The sequence below is a fragment of the Sciurus vulgaris genome, assembly GCF_902686455.1.
Source record: "Sciurus vulgaris genome assembly, chromosome: 18".
In the NCBI taxonomy this organism is placed as follows: Eukaryota; Metazoa; Chordata; class Mammalia; order Rodentia; family Sciuridae; genus Sciurus; species Sciurus vulgaris.
In genome coordinates, this window is record NC_136479.1 from 25,299,193 (window position 1) to 25,318,478 (window position 19,286).

General features: G+C 47.3%; 1 protein-coding gene across 2 annotated transcripts in view; it reads left to right on the forward strand.

Moving 5' to 3' along the window:
- DNAAF5 (dynein axonemal assembly factor 5) overlaps nucleotides 1–19,286 on the forward strand; it is a 48,260-nt gene that overhangs the window by 5,693 nt on the left and 23,281 nt on the right. Inside the window, exons 3-6 of one of the 2 annotated variants that reach the window (XM_079120624.1) lie at nucleotides 2,497–2,621; nucleotides 3,059–3,297; nucleotides 14,762–14,994; nucleotides 17,280–17,492. In XM_079120624.1, the coding sequence (XP_078976750.1) occupies nucleotides 2,497–2,621; nucleotides 3,059–3,297; nucleotides 14,762–14,994; nucleotides 17,280–17,492 (810 nt within the window). The remainder of the gene's footprint in view (nucleotides 1–2,496; nucleotides 2,622–3,058; nucleotides 3,298–14,761; nucleotides 14,995–17,279; nucleotides 17,493–19,286) is intronic. The other variant, XM_079120625.1, reaches the window with a different exon arrangement.

Genomic DNA, 19,286 nt, shown 5'->3' on the forward strand with positions numbered 1-19,286 from the left:
GATAGCATGCTGGTGAAGTGGTGGAGCAGGGCCAGAATGTGGGTGTCTGGCTCCCTGAGTCTTTCCCCTGGAGCTCTGTTCTCTTGGGATTCCAAGGACAGTGAGAAAGTGAGAATAGGGTATTTGCGTAACTAGCTTCCAGCTCAGGTCACTAGGTAGCATATGAACCCAGTGAAGTGACTGGTACCTGTGATTTTAAGTTGCCCTTGTGCTGGTGACTGGGTAGGGCTGCTCCCTGCAGGGAGGTCCTTTTTGTCACCAAATGGTTGTCAGACATCTGCTCTTGTCCTACCTCAGGTGTTTGAGCTGGCAAGATGACCTTGAGGGAACTGTAACCATTACAAGACAGGCTGGGGCACCATGGTTACTTTTCAAAGACTAGTGACTGTTGGGTTATCTTGTGTGGCCTGTGTGGAGACTGGCTGTTTCTAATATATGTGGCTTGTGAAAGCTCTAGGGGGTGTGGCCAGAGAACATGACCTTGTGTCTGTCCCTCCTGCCACCAGCAGGGACAGCACAGCTGACAGTTGGTTAGCAGGAAGAGTAGAGTGGGGTGGTAGCAGTTGTGTTCATTGTCCACAAAGGAACCACACTGATGACTACCCTCCCTTCCTGCCCTTCCTGTGGTGGTGGTGGGGGGGGGGTGTTGGGTGTACTCTGTGCCCATTTGATTGTAATGATGGTATCAAGTGTGACATTCTCCAGCCCAGTGACCCTGTGACCCACAAACCTGACCTGTGCCCAAGTAACTCTCAATCAATTTATTTTGTCTTGTGCCAGCTGGACTCTGTAGGCTTCTTAAGCTAACCAGAGGCTGATGGGAAAGAGAAGCCCCAGACCCACTCTCTTCACGGCCCTGGTTCATGAGGGATGATGCGTGAAGTCTCCTTTCTACAGAAGAAGCCCAATCTGTGGGAGACCCAGATCATTAAGGAGCTCTTGAAAGTGCTCAGACCCTGCAGGTGTGCCTGTCCCCTCTGCAGGACCTCCTGTTCTTTTGTGTGAGCACTGAGTAGGGTGCAGTTTGGTTTCTCAGGGCAGACCCTGTGACTTACCGTTTTTTTTCCTGTTGGCATCATGTGGCATTCACTGAGCCTCAAGTTTGTCCCTTATCTCAAGTAGTTTCACAATACACATGACCATAAGTTGGCACCTTCCAGCTCTGTTAAACTCGGAGTCACCCTTATTCATCAGCAACAGCCCTCATGGTGTCAAGTGTGAGGGGTGAGGGAGGAGGGCTCCATGATGGAGCTGCTAGTTGCTGTCATGTGCATTTCCAGATGGTTGGGAGATTGTCTTTTTTTTTCTCAGATCTTTTGTGTCGTTTTTGGTTAATAATGTTGTCATGTTAGTTAACAGTAATAATAATAATATTAATTTTTAAATAGTTAAGACTCACAAATACCTGCAGAGGTGGCAGAGTTCCCATGTGCCCTTCCTGACTTCCCAGGGCTGTGCCCACCTGGCCACCTACTCTGTGCCCCACAAGTAGGGGAGGGAATGAGGGCTGCTGAGCCCTGCTGTGTGTCAGGTGCCAGGTGCTCCCCTTTCTCTAATGTGTTTAGTTCTTGCTGGGACTGAGTGACAACCTGTTCTTTCTCATTTCTCCCCAGATGAAAATGAGGTTCACAGAGCTCAGGGCACTGGCCCCAGGTCCCAGACCAGCAACTGCAGGGCCTGGGCATGACCCAGCTGTGTGCCTTGCTGAAGCCAGGGCTGAGCAGCACCCCTAGTACAAATGCACAAGCATCAGACACTGTTGAGGCCCACAGCCACTTTTCCCTGTGCACTGCTGAGTGTCACTGCTGATGGCTCACTTCCAGGTGGAGCCGTGTCAGCCTGAATGTCCGGGCGAGCATCCCTTCGTGCTACCCACAGCCCCAGCCGGTGACTGACTGATACCATGGTTGGCCCCTATCTTGGAGTAGGATGACTCTGAAAGCATCTGAGTCCAGAGCTGAGCCACCTCTATGCCTGGCCCTTTCCCAGCCTCAGCTACTTCCCTCTCCCAATAAATTATGGTGCCATGGCCTGGCAGCTGGTAGCTGTCTTCTCCTGTGGTAAGTAAACCAGGGCAGGCCTGTGTGTGACCTCATAGAGCCAGCAGCAACCCTGGAGGGGCGCTAGTGGCTTCCCCAGCAGTCCCTAGGGCTGGGGAACCAGAGGTTTCTATGTGTGGTAGTTGATCACAGCCTGTGTAAACTCCCAGGGCAAGACAGTACCCAGCCAGCCCCAAGAGCCCCATGCAGGAGGCTCTGCAGACATGACTGGGGTGAGGGTACTACAGACCAGGCCAGACAGCCCAGGACACACACAGCAACAGGACTCAACAGTGCTTCCTCTCACCTGCTGAAGGAGGCACCTGGCCCAGGACACAGAGCATGCTTTTGTTTCAGGGGTAGCAGGGGACATCCAGGAGGCAGTACTCAGCTTTCACAGCAGTTACTCTTGGCATTTTTTCACCCAGAGTGAAGCCTCTTTTTTCTTTGCACGTAGGTCCGGCAGGCAGTGACCTCTGTGGTAGGGGGCTGGCTCCTGAACCTGCGGGACCGCTACTCCTTTTTCCACAAGCTCATCCCTTTGTTGCTGAGTAGCTTCAATGACGAGATACCTGAAATCAGGTGAGTGTGCCTGCTAAGCAAAACAGTCTGGAGTCTGCCCCTGGGGTGGTGTGTCTTCCTGTAGTAGCAGGAATCTCCTTTGCTTCTGGGTTTTCCAGAATTGTCTTGTACGACAATGGTTGTTTCTCTTCACTTCAGAATCTCCTGTTTTTAGAGACCTGCTCTGTCCCCTTGTTTGATATCATGAGCTCCTGAGGTATACAGATGGGCTCTGTGGTTTTTGCACAGCCATTATTGCATCTTTTATATTATGTTTGGGCCATGGATAGAAATCTGTCACCTCTTGTAACCATTAATACACAGTCAGAAGTCCATCAGGACCTTGGGGAGAAGGGAGCCTTCCTACCCTTGCCCACTCGTGTCCACTGATCTGACCCGTTCAGCAAGCTCCTCCACAGGGCTACACCCTGACTCGTGCACTTTTTGCTGTGCCACAGGCAGTTGGCCACCAGCCTCTGGGAGAAAATCGGTCTGCAATGGCAAGAGGAGAATGAGGCGGATCTGAAGGACAAGCTAGACTTCGCCTTGGCACCCCCACCCCACTACCCGCTACAAGGTGAGCACAGCCATGTAGATGAGCAGAATGCAGAGAAGGCTGTGAGGACGGCCAAGCAGGAAGGAGCCCCAAGTTCCTGGAGCACAGCTGAGGCAACAGGTGCTCTACCCAAGGCCCCAGGTAGGGTGCTTCCTCCTAGTAGGTGTCAGCTGCCACTGGAGCTGAGCCACTGTCACCCCAAGCCCTGGGCAGGCAGCAGGCCTCTGTGCCCTGCAGCCCCTCATGTGCCTCTGTGTTAGCTTCTTCCTCTCCTGGATCAGTTTATGGTACAGAGGCTCTTGACCTCCCATAGGTGTCCAGATGTGCCACTGTTGTATTCATCTCATACCCCTTGGGCCAGGCCAGGCAGAACCCAAAGGACTCTGGGTCACCAACAGCTCTACCAGTGCCAGTGGAAGTTTGGAAATAGGCACAGGGGAGCTTTGGCCATCTACCAAGAGAAGAGCTGCATACATCCGTCACAAATAGGATAAGGAACCAGTCTCTGTGGCGAATGCCTGGAATCCAAGCTGCTCAGGGACTAAGACCTCAGGCAGTGGTACTGCAAGTTGGACAACCAGCCCAGACACCTTAGCAAGACCCTGTCTCAAAATAAAAAGGGTTAGGGTTGTAGCTCAGTGATAAGGCACCCCAGGTTCAATTGCCAGTACCATTAAAACAAGAGCAAACACAGAAACATTTGGATGAGCTCTTAATCTTCCCGTGCAACTCCCATACCTGGTGCAGGACACTGTTGGAGCCTCCTTGTCTTGTCCCGAAACCAGCTGAGCAGGGCACATGTTGGTGCCCTGCTAGTTTGCTGTCATCAGGTTCCACCACTCTTCTGCCTCTTGGCTTGTCCACTTTAGGCTTTTTCTGCTTCAGAATCCCCTTTACTCTCACGCAGGGTGTCTTTTAAAATGGAGTAAAGTCTACAATGACAAGCACAAACAGCAGGTAGAAATTCAACTGAAATTAAGCAGATCTCAGCGAGAGGTTGTCTCTCCCAGGCCACCCTCCTGCCCTGTCAGGGTGCACAAGGAATACTCCAGGTGTGAGCACAGTGGTGAAGGCGGCTTCATGCACTCCTGCTGGGTGTGCTGCCGAGTTTGGGATCACGGAGGTCCTGTTCCTCTGCAGCCTGTGAATTCAATAGCATCTCTCCCTCTGATGAGCACTGCTTCACTCTGGCAGCTTCACCCCACACTGAAGTTGGTAAAGAGGAGGCACTCATATTTTGGAATAAATTACAAATACTAGTTGGCAGCAAGGTTTATTCTAATTAGTGAAAGTTTGAGAACACATCATCTTTCTAAAATGTAGAATTTTGATGTAAAGTTTGCTTATGTGGCCTAGCATGGTGGTGCATGCCTTAATTCCAGTGGCTTGGGAAGCTGAGATAGGAGGATTACAAGTTCAAGGCCAGCTTCAGCAATTTAGCAAGGTCCTAGGCAACTGAGACCCCATCTCAAATAAAAAATAAAAAGGGCTGGAGATGTGCTCTGTGGTAAGGCACCCCTGGGTTCAATCCCTAACTACAGAAAAAAAAAAAAAAAAAAAAAAGCTTGCGCATTTACTTTTAAATGAGCCTGTGCACCAAGATGGCAGCAGGATTCTGAAGGGTTTGTTTCCCTAATTTTTTGGTACTTTTTGCCTTCAGCTACCTATGTTTCTTGTGTACTTTTGGGACTGAAAGCCCTATACCTCAGGGTTGTTCTGGACAGTCTGAGCTGAACTCTGATCAGCAATTGGGTGATGGATCTCTGTGGATGATCATGCCCACTGATTTCATGTAGAGGCTGAGACATGTGTCAAGTCATCCTTCACTGGTTCCCAGAGTTCACCCACTCAGTCCACAGAAAGCCAGCAGCAGGTGTCAGTCAGCCACTGGGCTGGCCTCATGGGGTGTGGAGGCTTCTGTCTTTGTAGTTGGCATCTGGACATCCTTAACAGATCACACTGCAGAGAGGAAAGAAGACATGAGAGACGGTGGCTGTTCTAGGAAGATACAACCCTTGGAATGTGATGGAGGGAGGTGTGTGCAAACATACGGGTACAACACACTATACCTGTGCATGCACACAGGCTCTGCCCTTACAGCATCCTTGGGAAAGTCTCCCATCTCCTGTCCCATCTTGGGGACTTCTGATACTTCCTCATTAGAATGAGGCAAAGGACATGGGGATGTTTCTGGCTAGTGTTACAGATGTCTAGTTGTTATGCAGTCTGAGGCTTGCAGAGGGCAGTTATGTTCAGGATTTTTCTGTCAACTAGAGCAGAATAAATTTAGAATTGAATTACAGTAAAGTTAGCATCATAAGCACTAGATTTCATTAGATGTTGGCATTTTTCCCCTACTTTTCTTCATTGTGTAGGTTTGAGTTCTAAATATAATTTTTCAGAATTTTTTTTTTAGTGTATCAAATGTCAGGTCACGTCAGCCTCTTGCTTGAACCCTCACACCAGCCTTTGTCTTGTGCTCACAGTCCTTCCCTGCTGTTCCTCCAAGCCCCATGCCCAGCCCACCAGCTGCCACCCCAGGTTCTGTGACATCCCTTCCTCAGGTGCCACACTACAGCTGTTTTTCATCTGTGACTTAGTTCACATCCCTGAAACACACCCTTCTGCACTGCAGGTCTGTGAGCTTTGACAAACGCTGCCTCTGCCACCAAGAGGGGGATGACGTCATCACCCACATGTCCCGGGTACCCAGGCAACTGTCAACAGTTTCTCTTCCAGAAGTTTCCCAGGTGGTGCGGGGATGAAATTAATCGCCAGTCTATAGCCCATGCCAGCTCATTCCACTCCACTCCATGGGGGCATGTTCGGTCCGTGGGTGGACCACAATTGTGTCCTATTGCTAGCTGAGGGACATTTGAGTCATTTCTGGTGCTGAATGATTACAAATAAAGCAGATGCAGACATTTGCATTGGGGTTACATGGGGGTGTTTTCTTCCCCCTGGGTAAGTACTAAGGAGTGGGTAACTGACTGTCTGATAACTGTGTGTTTAGCTGCATAAGAAACTGGCCACCATTTTGTCACATTATCTCTGCCAATTTTACCTTCCCAGCAGCTCAGCAATCTCCAGTTGCTCTGAGCTCTGCCAGTGCTTCATGTCCTTGAGGCATGGTGGTTTTGTCATTGCCATGCCTATTGGTGCAGAGCAGCTAGGATTTACCTTTCCCTGACATGTGATGTTAGATCTTTCCATGCTTATTTCATATGTTCATCCATATGTCTTCTTTCATTTTCCATTCAGATCTTTTGCTCAGGTATTGATCCGGGGTTTCTGGTTTTCTGTGGAACTTTGAAATTCTTACATTTTAGATGGATCTGTGTGTTGCAGTGTCTTCTCTGGGTGGACAGCCTTTGAACTCCCATCTGAGTCCCTGTCTCAGCTCCTCACCCCGAGAGAGCCTGTGAGCCTCCTTCATGGCCTCACTTCCTTCCTGTGCCCTGTGCCTTGAGCCAAACTCACACTGCTGCTTAGCTGACGTGTGTTTGCATCACCTCCCACCTCAGCAGTGCCCTTGTCTCCTGCTGCATCCTAGTACCTGGGACAGGTGAGCTTTGTAGAGTGACTCAAATGAGTTCCTTCTGCAAGAGCAGACAGTCTGGCTGTTGACTTGCAGCTGGAGAGTGTGATATATGGCATATGGTGGTGAATCAGTGCATAGCTATGCACTGCTCAGATGTGATGACTGGCAGACAGGCAGCCTGGGATCTGGAGGGGTTTGATCAGCTTGTCTTGCCCCTTTCCTAAGAGGGAAGAAACATAACCTCCACCATAGTTTGCTGCCAGCTTTCCCAACACCTGGGCACAGGAAGGGCGTCATTCATTGTGTTCAGGTCCGTCCATCTGAGTGAGCACCTTCTCCACAGAAGCACAGTCCGTGCTTGACCTTGTCTGCCCATCTGCACACAACCTTAGTGGGACATTGGTAACAGCAGGGTCTGGAGGCCTTTTTCCTCTGGAATTATCTTCCTGTTGGAATTGTCTTCCTCACCAGGCTTGAGTGCTGAGGGAGCATCCTCAGAAGGGTGAATGGCAACCAGGCCCGTTAACACAGAAGAATGGAGTTGGTTTGTTTTGTTTTGTTTTGTTTTTGAACTTGTTACAGAAATAAGTGAAACTTTTTTGAGTAAATGTGGTAACGCAGAGTGCTCTGCACAGTACCCTCCTGTGCTCTGGAGTTCTGCCTGAGCACTCTTACCTGCTATGCTTCCACATGTGTTGCATCTGAGTATTTGGAAAGATGGGGGACTTGAATGGTAGTTGTCAGAAGTATCTCATTGTGTGGCCAAGAGGAGAGAGAGACAGGAGGACTGGTTTTTGTTGTGTGAAGCAGCTTTGGTTTGAGGAAGAAGGAATTTCCTAATCAGGAAAGGAGACCCCTTTTAAGGGACAGTGATGCCTCACTTAACATCAAACATGTCCACTCCCTACCTACAAGGAACAGAGGCCTGGGAGTTGAGTGGCTTGTGTGTTGAGTGCTGCCACTGTGCCTCACCTGCCCATTGACCTTGTCCTTGGCATGGAGAGGTCTCTGTGTCAAGATCAGCCTCTGGTAATTTAGATTCCCTTTTTATGTAGCTCTTTATCATATTTTAAGATGGGATCTTACTGTATTGCCCAGGCCTCAAACTCCAGAATCTCCTGCCTCAGCCCTCCAAGGGGCTGGGATTAGAGGTGTGTGCCACCATGCCCAACTGACACCTCTGCTTTAGGAACATCCAACGCTTTGCTCAGAGCCCCAGTGAACTTCCTGTGTATCTGTGATAGTTTTTACATAACAATGGAGGGCAGGCCCACTATCAGACATGGATTAAACAAGTTATGAAACTGGTGAAATGTTCTGCCTGCAGTTGGATTACACTTACTCTAGTTGTGCAGAAAATAAGTTGAAGGAGTTAATGTTCCAGTACTCCTAACCCAACTCCATCAGGACTTTCTACCAATCATCCCCTGGTTTGAGAGGTGGGCAGGGTGTGCTTAAAACACAGCAGGCTGGAAGGGCCTGAGCCTTGTCCCAAGACCAGGTTTGCTCCGGGGTTTGCCCAAAGCTGTCACCCTGGCTCATGCAGTTCCAGGCAAGTCTCCAACTCTTGGATATAGCTGGGTCTGTGCAAAGCATATTTGGGGTGCTCTGTACCAGCTCATGGGGCACCCACACAGCTCCATAACAGAACTGCAAACCAGCTTATCAGAACCTGGTTAGTAGTAGCAGTGGAAGTACAGGTGGGCATGTCACCTGCACAAGGGAGAAGAGTAAACGTCTGTAGGGTGCCGTCACTGCACCGCCCTCAAGCAGTGGAAGCCAGTGCTCTGTGAAGGCCTCAGACACCCCTTGGGACCTCTTGCCCTCAGAGCCCTCCTTGTCATCAACCTGATGTTATTGTGCTTTCTCTTGGTAAATACAGACAAAGTATTTCACCCACATGACAGTTCTACATTCAATAACATGTTCCACCATTGCCTATAGGACGTACCAGAAGAACATTCGTCAGAATCAGTTGTTGCTTCTCAGTGGCCGTGTTGGTCTGAACTATGTTTTTGTTTGCTTGGTATCAGGGATTGAACCCAGGGGTGCTTAACCACTGAGTCACATCCCTTTTTACTTTTTATTTTGAGACAGGGTCTTGCTAAGTTGTTTAGGACCTCACTAAGTTGCTATGTCTAGTTTTGAACTTGCAATCCTCCCACCTCAGCCTTCTAAGTTGCTGGGATTCCAGCTGTATACCACACACCTGGCAAGTCATTTTTATTTTAATTAATTTTTTGAAAGCATTGCAGCCATACTTCCTGGAAAGAGGAGAAGTGGTGGGGATGAATGAGGGTTGCTGCCATCTGATCCAGAGCAGTGGGCAGCACCATGTGTCCCCACAGCCAGCTGGAAATGCTCATTTGGAGCTAGTTCTGATGTTCAAAAGCTGTGCTGTCACTAAGTACCCTCTGGTCTTGCCACACTGTCCTGCCAGCCCACACCCACGCAGTGGAGGGAGATCTGATGCTCAGACGCTCAACACCTCCTGCATCCCTCCAAACTTTGACCTTTGACCCAACCTCTGGCTTCCACAGTTCTGAGCCCTCCTCCAGGTGGGCATTTCCTTCTTTGTGGAACACTGGGCTCTTTGGCACTTCCTCACTTTTCCCACTATATTTTGGCAAAGTTTGACCGTTGTCCATTGCCATCAGGTCAGATTGTTTCAATTATGAAAATAAGTTGACTTTGCAAATATTTGCATCACATCTCTTTTGCTTATGGCCAAGTAAGCTTGTTAATTGAGTTGTCAGTTGTGTTCTGCAAGAGTTGAGCCAATGCACCCTCGTCTTCTCTGTTGTAGGCGCTGTCCACTTACATTGTCTTTTCACACTTTTTGCTCACTAAGTGCTGCAATTATGTTTTCAAGAAAAGATTAATAGATAATTGCTGTGCTTTCTGGGCACCTGACCCCGCAGTTCTGGACTCTGGACTTGAGTTAATGATTGTTCAGGCCTCAGGGCACTTCCTCTGTGTTTGCATTTGCTGCCTGGGCTGTATGATAGAGAGGCAGAAGCTGACCTCAAATTCTGTTTCATAAATCCACAAATAATCAAATCTGGGAAGGAATTTGGATGTAGAAAAATTGGAGCTTTCATGCATCACTGGTAGAGGGCAAGTGGTGGGGCCACTTTGGAGCACAGTTGCCTCTTCTCAGCACATCCAACACACACACACACACATACTCTCTTCCACCCCAGGTAACACTCAACAGGAATGAACACTTATATCCTCTTGAGACTTGCTGGTGAATGTTCATGCCCGCATTCTTCAGAAAAGCCCCAAGTGGAAACACCCATGTGCCAGCCAGCACATGAGTGGATAAACAAGCTGCATCCAGCCAGTGAGTGGGATGTCACTCAGGAAAAAAGAGGAAGGGTGCATAGCACACGCAGCAGTGTGGATGAATCCCCGCATCACACTAAGTGAAAGAAGCTTATTTATGAAGAATTCATAGAAAAGACAAAACCAACAGACACAGGATGCAGATCCCTGGCCCCAGGACTGTCATGGGAACTGACATTAACTACAGATGGGATTTCTTAGATGGCAGGACTGGGTTAGTGACTGCACAGCTATGGACATTTACCTCTGCTCAACACTCATGCTAAAGATGAGAGGGAGTCTAAGACATAAGTGATGTCCAGGAAAGCTGTACTAGGAAGCTCACCTAAAGGATCAGCTTTAACCATCTGCTTATACACTCAGTAAGTGTGTATTGAGGACCATTCCCCACCCCTACTGGAGGGAGCCGAACCCCGTCTGACCACCATACTGCAGGAGGCAGGGTTGAACTCCTGTTGCATCCTGGGCTAAAGCTGCACCACATGGGCTGTGAGCTATAGGCAGTGTGGGCAGGTACTTGGAGCTGGCGTTGTGGCCAGCTCACTGGGACCTGATGGGAGCCACTGCTGCCCAAGGGTGCAGGTGCAGGTGAGGCCACCGTTGGGAGAGGTGCAGGTTGATGGCAGGCTGCCAGAGGACAGGAATCTGAATGGAGTCTGGAGATGAGGGAGCTCTTGAAAGGAGACCAGAGCTGCCTGAACCTGTGCCAGGGCTGTGGCTCTGTATGTATCTTTGCTTGACCACTTGACATTTGTTTTTATTTTTTGATTCTCCATGATTCACAGTACAAAATAAGATTATTTGTGCCTTAAATTCTATTCATTTTGTTTATATGTTCACATGGAAACCACTTTGAGATATGGAGAAAGAAAGAGAAAGAAGGTTTAATTCTGCCAGCCTGGTAATTTTAGAAATTACTACTTTGGAAACTTAGGTACCATATCAAATGAGCAGTTGAATTTAGCCCAGAGTTGTGTGCCTCTCTTGGTTTCTGAGCACAGTCTTGAACATGTTGGGCACGTAGAGGATGAACATGCTAGATTAATAAAGATAATATACATATACATTGATCCAGAATGTCTACTGGGATTAGGAGCAGTCCTATAACTGTGCCCACCCATGTGTGCAAAGGTGTGTGCAAGACAGTGCATTAGCTTATGGTAGCAGGGATGCAGGTTGATAAATGGATCTACGTATACATACAGGTTTGCTCTGTATACTAGTGGGAAAATTTTAGTACCCTGGGTGATAAGAACAGCCGTGTGCTCTCATCTTTGGTGGGGAGTACAAGGGGTTGGTGTGTGGTTCTGCCCACAGACCATTCTCAGAGCTGTGCTGGAAGTGAGGGGCAGGTATTGTTTCCAGGGAGGGAACCAGGAATTGGGCAGGGCTGGCTGAGATGTAGCTTCTTCATTTTCTTGGAATTGCTTGAATTATTTCTGGTTTTGTATTACTTCTTTAGGAAAGAAAAGCAAAACCCCATTTTTATAGAGCGGTGCTGCTTATGGGAGAATAGGCTTGGTACAGGCTCCATTTTGGAATGCTAAAACATATCCCTATTGATCCAACAATTCCATTTTTAGCATTTATCCCAATTTAAGCAATCAGATGTATAAAAAGATTTACACAGGTGTTCCTCATACTGTTAATTAGAAGAAAGTTAGGAACTATTGGGGCCTTGTCCTGATACCCTTCTCTCTATCACTGTTAAAATCAGTCTGCAAACTGCAGCTACCTGGAGTGGTACCAACCAGCAGAGCCCTCTGCATCACCAAAGTGTTCTGCTTCTGTGCTATGCTATGCAGCAGTCCCTGGCCATGTGGCTGTCAAATACTTCAGACAGGGACATGCGACTGAAGACCAGAGTTGTTTATGTAGATATGTGTAATAGCTGAAGTTTGAATAGCCACGTGTGGCAACAGCTGCTGTGTTGGAAGTCTCCATGCTAGAGTCCAGAGTGTGTGGCCTGCACATTTCTGTAAAAAGCAGTTCTGTTTCACAGGCCTGGAGCACCTACTGTTGTGATGTCCAAGCAACTCAGATGGTAGTGATTGAGTAGACAAGGCTGGGTTCCAATAAAACTTTATTTATAAACAGCAGCCAGGTATGGCTCATGAGCCACAGTCTACTGACACCTGGTCCAAAAGAATATTATGTCTTCTATATTAAGTGTAGAAAATGAGGCTTTGGAACCACATACATAGCACAGCCCAGCAGTTGAAAATACTGTGTAGGCCCAAATTTCCAGTGGTCATCAGACTCTTCCCAACTGCCCCAGTTGAGCATTTCTCTTATTTCCACAGACTTCAGACTTCACCAGTATCAGCAGGAGGACAGTATACTTGTGCTTTGGTTCTTTGTTTTAAAAATATATATGACAAACTCATTTGAACAGCCAACACAATTTGAATCATTTTGAACTAATTCTCTAATGTGGTATAAAAATAGAAAAATAAAGTTTAAAGTGGGCTTATTTATGGTCCAAACTGTTCTTTTTTTAATATGCTTTAAATTCTGACATGTCATGGTTTCATTTCTATCTTCAGAATTTTTTTTAAAAATATTGTTAGTTGTAGATGGGCACAATACCTTTAATTTATTATTTATTTTTGTCTGGTGCTGAGGATCGAACCCAGTACCTCACACGTGCTAGGCAAGCGCTCTGCCACCGAGCCACAACCCTGGCCCTGGTTTGAATTTTTAAGGTCAAAGTGTTCATCACATTTCTCAAAGGCTGTTTTGGTAGAAATCAACAATTTTTTTTTTTTTTTTCCTAAAATTCACATGGAGTTGCAAAGAACCAAAAACAGTAAAACTTTGTAAATGAATAACAAAGCTGGAAGACTAATGCTACCTGGCTCCAAGACTTGTTATGAAACTACAGAAAACCAGACAGTGTGGTTTTGGCAAAAGATAGGTCAGTGAAACAGAATAGAGCATCCAGAAACAGACATAGTAGACAACAGTTTTTGACAAAAGTCAAAGCAATTTGGTGGAGAAAGGATGGTCTCCCAACTAAGGTGCTGTTGTAATTGGGTTGTCCACATGCCAAAAAGTAAACCTGGGTTCACACCTCGTATGATATACAAAAAGCAACCCAAGCCAGGTGCAGGGACACTCACCTGTAATCCCAGCAGCTCAGGAGGCTGAGGCACGAGGATTGCAAGTTCAATACCAGCAACTTAGAGAGACCCTAAAAATCTTAGCAAGACCCTGTCTCAAAATAAAAAGGTCTAGGGATGTGACTTAGTGGTAAAGCACCCTGGATTTAATCCCTAGTACCAAAAAACAGCAACCCAAGATACATCATGTGCCTAAATGTAAAATCTAAACCTAAGAACTTCTAGGATAAAACCTTGGTATGACTTTGGGTCCACAAGCTTTCTTAGACACATCATCAAAAGCACACTCCATAAAAGAATAGGTGATAAATTTAACCTCATCAAAATAAAAACTTTTGTTTTTTTCAAAGACTTTGTTAAGAGAATGAAAAGACAAGTCAAAGACTGAGAAAACTGTTGCAAATTATGTGTAAGGAATTGTATCCCAAACACTGAACTCTCAAAATTCAACAGAAAAGAAAACAATCCAACTCGTTTAAATGGGCTAAAAAGATTTGAAGAGACACATCACCAAGGAAGAAAACAGAAGACAACCTGCTCACAGCTGTTGTCATCAGGGAGGTGCAAGTCAGACCACAGGAAGGACCACCACGGCTTCCTGGGCCAGCTAAAGTCAGGCCAGGGAGCATCCGAGCCTTAGCCCACTGATGGCAGAGTATAGAGTGAGTGGCACAGCTACTTTAGGGAACAGTCAGGTGGAACTAGGCACAGTGGCACACACCTGTAATCCCAACAGCTCAGGTGGCCGAGGCAGGAGGATCAAGAGTTCAAAGTCAGGCTCGGCAACTTAGCAAGGCCCTAAGCAACTCAGTAGTGAGACCCTGTCTCTAAATAAAAAATAAAAAAGGACTGGGGATGTGACTCTGTGGTTAAGCACCCCTGGGTTCAATTCCTGGTAGCTCAAAAAACTAAAAAGAGAAAATAGTCATGTGGTTTCTTCAGACATTGACACATACCTGCCATGTGAGCCAGCCATTCCACAACTGGATGTTTACCAGGGAAAAGAAGCAGCACGTGTCCACCCAAGGACCTGCCCACTCATGTTCATAGCATTCAAACCGGAAACGACTGTGCTCATGAGCAGATGGCCAGTGGATAAACTGGCACATCCAAATCATGAGTACTTCTCAGCAGTACATGGGAAAGGATGCATACTGTCCTATGGCTGAATCTTAAAATGATTATGCAGTGTGAAAGAAGCCAGACCAAAAAAAGAACATGTACGCTATCCAGTTCCAGTTACATAAAAATGTTAGGAAATGCAGTCTGGTCTGTAGTGTTGGGGAGGTCAGTGCTGCTGGGGGAGGAACAGCCACTGCAGAGCAGCACTGGATACTGGGAGGTTGGTGTGGTCCTGCAGTCGTGTCCCTTTAAGGACACTTCAACCATATGTAGTTACTCGTGCATCACTTATGCTTCAACAGAGCCATAAACAATACTTCAAGATATATTCTGACTGGTCTCATTTTATCTTGAGAGGCATTCTAATTTTTAAGATCCTAGGACTTCAGGTGCCCAGAATAAAGTGTGCATAAGTTGCTCTCCACACAAGTTGCTGCCTTCTACTCATAGGTCTCATCTTTTCCATCCCCAGAGAGCCGCCCTGGGCTGGGTTGTCGGGAACTGGTCTTCAGGAACCTCTCCAAGGTCCTTCCTGCCATCTGTCGTGACATCACTGACTGGGTGGTGGGGACCAGGGTGAAGTCTGCACAGCTTCTGCCAGTACTGCTGCTGCATGCAGAGGACCACACCACCCAGCACTTGGAAATCATCCTCAGAACCCTGCAGTTGGCCTGTGCTGATGAGGAGAAGGCCGTGGTCAGCAGTGTGAGTGGCCTGTTTCCATTCGTATTTCTGAGTGATGAGTCGCAGCCTGTTGGGGTGTGCAGGGCTAGGTTACAAGCAGGTAATTGTGTGGTTGCTGCCACAGTTAGGATTCAAAGCATTCCTGCTGGGCACGGTGGTGCACACCTGTAATCCCAGTGGCTTGGGAGGCTGAGGCAGGAGGATCTCAAGTTCAAAACCAGCAACATTGAGGCACTAAGCAACTCAGTGAGACCCTGTCTCTAAATAAAATACTAAACAGGACTGGGGATGTGGCTCAGTGGTCAATCTCCAGTACCAAAAACAATCCTATCTCTGGGTCCTCCTGCCCCATGACCTCTGACCTGTAGCACCTGGAGTTGGTAGCATGCTCAGGTGAGACTGGTGTGCTCCTCATTAAGCACACTCAGGCACTCAGGTCTGTGGTGGTATAGAAAAACCTCAAAGGCCAGGCTGTCAACTGAGATGCCACCTGCCCCAGAATCCCAGCTTCCTTGACTTGGGCCCTATCCAGCCCTATAGGGACGACAGGGACAGACAGCCTGGGAAGAAGCTCGGTGCCTCAGACTCTTGAGTGTTTAGTGTTCCTGGTTCCCTTCCACCATGTGACTGGCAGCTGGCACCACCACACACAGTGCGGAGAGTCAGGGAGCTTTGTATCTGTCCATTCCCTCTTACCATGACCATTGTTGGCACCAGCCAGCCAGAGCCTGAGCTGACACATGGTCACTACCTTGGGGACTTCACACCTATCACACAAGGACACTTCATGGCCCTAATGCTTTCATTTGTGGCTTTAGGACAAAGTATCCTTCTCATGTTAAATTGTAATTTCATTGAAACCTTGCTGATTGGTTTTGTTTTCAATGGTATAAGTCACTGTGCTGATTTAAAGTAAATGTTACAGGTTCCACATTTGTAAAAAAATGAGCCATTTAGCTGGGCGTGGTAGTGCATGCCTATAATCCTTGTAGCTTGGGAGGCTGAGGCAGGAGGATCGTGAGTTCAAAGCCAGCCTTGGCAACTTAGTAAGGCCCTAAACAACTAAGGAAGACTCTGTCTCTAAATAAAAATTTAAAATTAAAAAAAAGGGCTGGGGATGTGGCTCAGTGGTTAAGCACCCCTGGGTTCAATCCTCAACACCAAAAGAACTGAGCCATTTAAAGCCTACTTTCGGGGCTGGGGATATAGCTCCGTTGGTAGAGTGCCTGCCTCTCAAGCACAAGGCCCTGGGTTCAATCCCCAGCACTGCAAAATAAATAAATAAATAAATAAATAAATAAATAAATAAAGCCTACTTTCGTGCCATATGTCTGTCTCTATATATTTATACACACACACATACACATATACATACATATCACTGACCCATATTCCCAGCCCTTTTTTATTTGAGACAGGGTCTCATTAAGTTACTTAAGTCCTCACTAAGTTGCTAAGGCTGACCTTAAACTTGCAATCCTCTTGTCTTAGCCTCCTGAACCACTGGGATTACAGGTGTGTGCCACTGTGCCCAGCTCACATCATGTGTTTTTACTTTACAAAACCTACTATCAGTTTTAAATTGTATTTAGTCTTCTTTTACAAAATATAGCCTTAGGTTTGGGGCATCATTTAAAGGTTTATCACTGCAAGCTCCATGCAGTTCATGTCTCTATACAGCTTGTAAGCTTCTACTACCCCACAGAAAACGTGATTATTGTATCTCTGTCTAATCTTATGTAGGGTGAGAAGAGCAAGGACGAGGGGCACCTGGTGAGCATTCTAAACCGTGTGTGCTCCAGGCCCTTCACCCGTGCACCAGGGCCACCTAGCACAACTGGCCTCCTCCAGCCACTTCCACCTGCCTTCTAGCAGCCCTCACCTGGTCTCCATCTCTGTATTATATTACCTTGAGAGTGTCTTATGAAAGGAATCAGCATGTGGACTTTGGGATTAGCTTTCTTTACATATAACACCTAGAGATCAGCCCAGTTGCCTTCCCCCTACCAAATAAAATCTGGGCTGAGGAGGTGCTGTGTGTGTTGAGCCAATTAGCAATTAGAAGTTCAAGTCACTGGTATCAGATGAGGGGCTTACAGTGTAGGGAGAAATTCCATACCCCTGGGTGTGACCAAGTGTTGCAAACCCCAGGTGTGCCCAGGTGTTCCAAACCCCCAGATGTGGCCAGGTGTTCCAAACCCCCAGTGTGGCCAGGTGTTTCAAATCCCAGGTATATTCCAGTGTCCCAGACCCCATTGTGGCCAGGTGTTCCACACCCCCTCACTGTCTTCCATGTCCACACACAGTGCATGAGGTCCGCAGAACTGATCGGGACATTCGTCAGCCCGGAAGTGTTTCTGAAGCTGATCCTGTCGATGCTGAAGAAGGCACCTTCCTCTGCCAGCCTCTTGGTCCTTTCTTCAGTCATTCGAGGCTGCCCATGTGACGCCCTCCAGCCACACCTCAAGGTCATCGCCACAGAGCTAGCCCAGGCACACGTTTGCCAGGCATCTGAAAACGTAAGATGGTGCAGTGGAGGGGCAGGCAAGCAGAGCACTTCCTGGCGTGGGGGATAGGCCGTGTCCCACCATGGCTATCTTAGCGTAACTATAGATGGTGCTTCTTAGCAGGCAGCATCACTTCTGTACCAGTACCATTGACACTAGCCACAGACAGCCATTTAAATTAGTTAAAATTAAACCAAGATTTCCTTTTCTTCGTTGTGCTGGCCATGTATCAAGTGCCCAGGAGCCATCTTGTTGGATAGCACAGGATAGACATTGCCAAGGAGAGTCTGTCAGACCATCCTGCTGTGGGTGGTCACAGACCAAAGAGTGTCAAAGGTTAGTGGCACAGCTCTGCAGGAATCTTGGGCCTTCCTCCAAGAGAAGGAGACACATCTGTCACATTGTGCTTGGAACAAGCAGTGCATCCTTAGTGATCAACAAGCACTTGTTCTTTATCCATGCCTCTTGGCATTTGGATAAAGGCGTGGTGTAACTGGCCAAGGACTTGTAGGCAGACAGCTTGTCTTAAATTGAGCAGTGATGCCTCTCATTAGAGGCTGAGACAGTCTAGGTGGGTTGGCTTAATCGCTTGCTTTAATTTGTCATTCTCTCTGCTGAAAGCAAAATAATGGCTATTTTATTTGGATGTGTTAGACCTGACCCTGTCTGTTCGTGCATCCTTCATTCACCCTAGACCCTCCTATCACGAGACTGGGCTCTAACTTCATGGTAGCTGTCCCACACAGGTCTGGGCATGCCCCAGAGGCAGCACATACTCTGGCTTGATGTTTTTCAGCAGCTGGGCCAGAGGGAGACCACTGGCTGGGATCAATTAGTCCTTGGTCCTCTGTCCACACGCTTTCTCTGTTAAGTCATTTTTATAATCCACTTTCAGAAACCCGTAAGCCATTTCTGAAATGAGAAAAAAAGGAAAGCAGAGCAGAGGTGGGGAAGGAATGAGGCCGGGCTGCCATTGGTGGGGTTTCAGCTGCATTTCAGCTCTCCCCCAAACCCATTCTTAACACAACATTCCATCTATGTAAGTTCTGCAGTTTTACTTCTGAATAGTTCTGAGAAGATTTTGGTTCCTGTATATAGATTTGTAGGCCAGGAGCATTCTTTTTCTAGAAGAATATAACTTGAAAATGTATACAGGTGCTTAAATGTTTATAATCTTAATGGCAAAAAAAGTAATCATTTCATTTTTCAGTGCTGGTTACAAAGAACTTGAACCTCATGGGCCATCATGTATTTTTGGCTCCTCATCTCTGGTTTGATCCAGGACAAACTTACTCAATGATTTTTCATGCAGAGGCCCCTTTCTGACCAAGGCTGATGGTGCATAAGCCAAGTGTTCCAGTATGCTCCAGACCCTAGGCCAAGGAACTGGTCACAGTAAGAACCCAGGTCACTTTACTCCTTTCTCAATAGATTCAAGTTTTAGCAAGAAAGGACAAACAGGTCCAGGTCCAAGGTCATTGCTGCTTCTGAATTGACGCAGCTAAGTTCCTATTCATGGGCAACTCACCTCTGTATTTGGGAAGTAGTTTGCTTTTCCTGCAACTATTCAGTGACTATAAGAACAGGTTAAGAATATCTTTCAAGAGCAGACAGCTGGGCACAGTGGTGCTCTTCTGTAATCTCAGTAACTGAGACTAGGCAGGAGGATCACAAGTTCAAAGGCAGCCTCAGCAACTTAGCAAGACCCTGTCTCAAAAAATAAGAAGAACTGAGCATATGGCTCAGTGGTTAAGCTTATCTGTCACCCTGGAATTAATCCCCAGTCCAAAAAAAAAAAAACCAAAC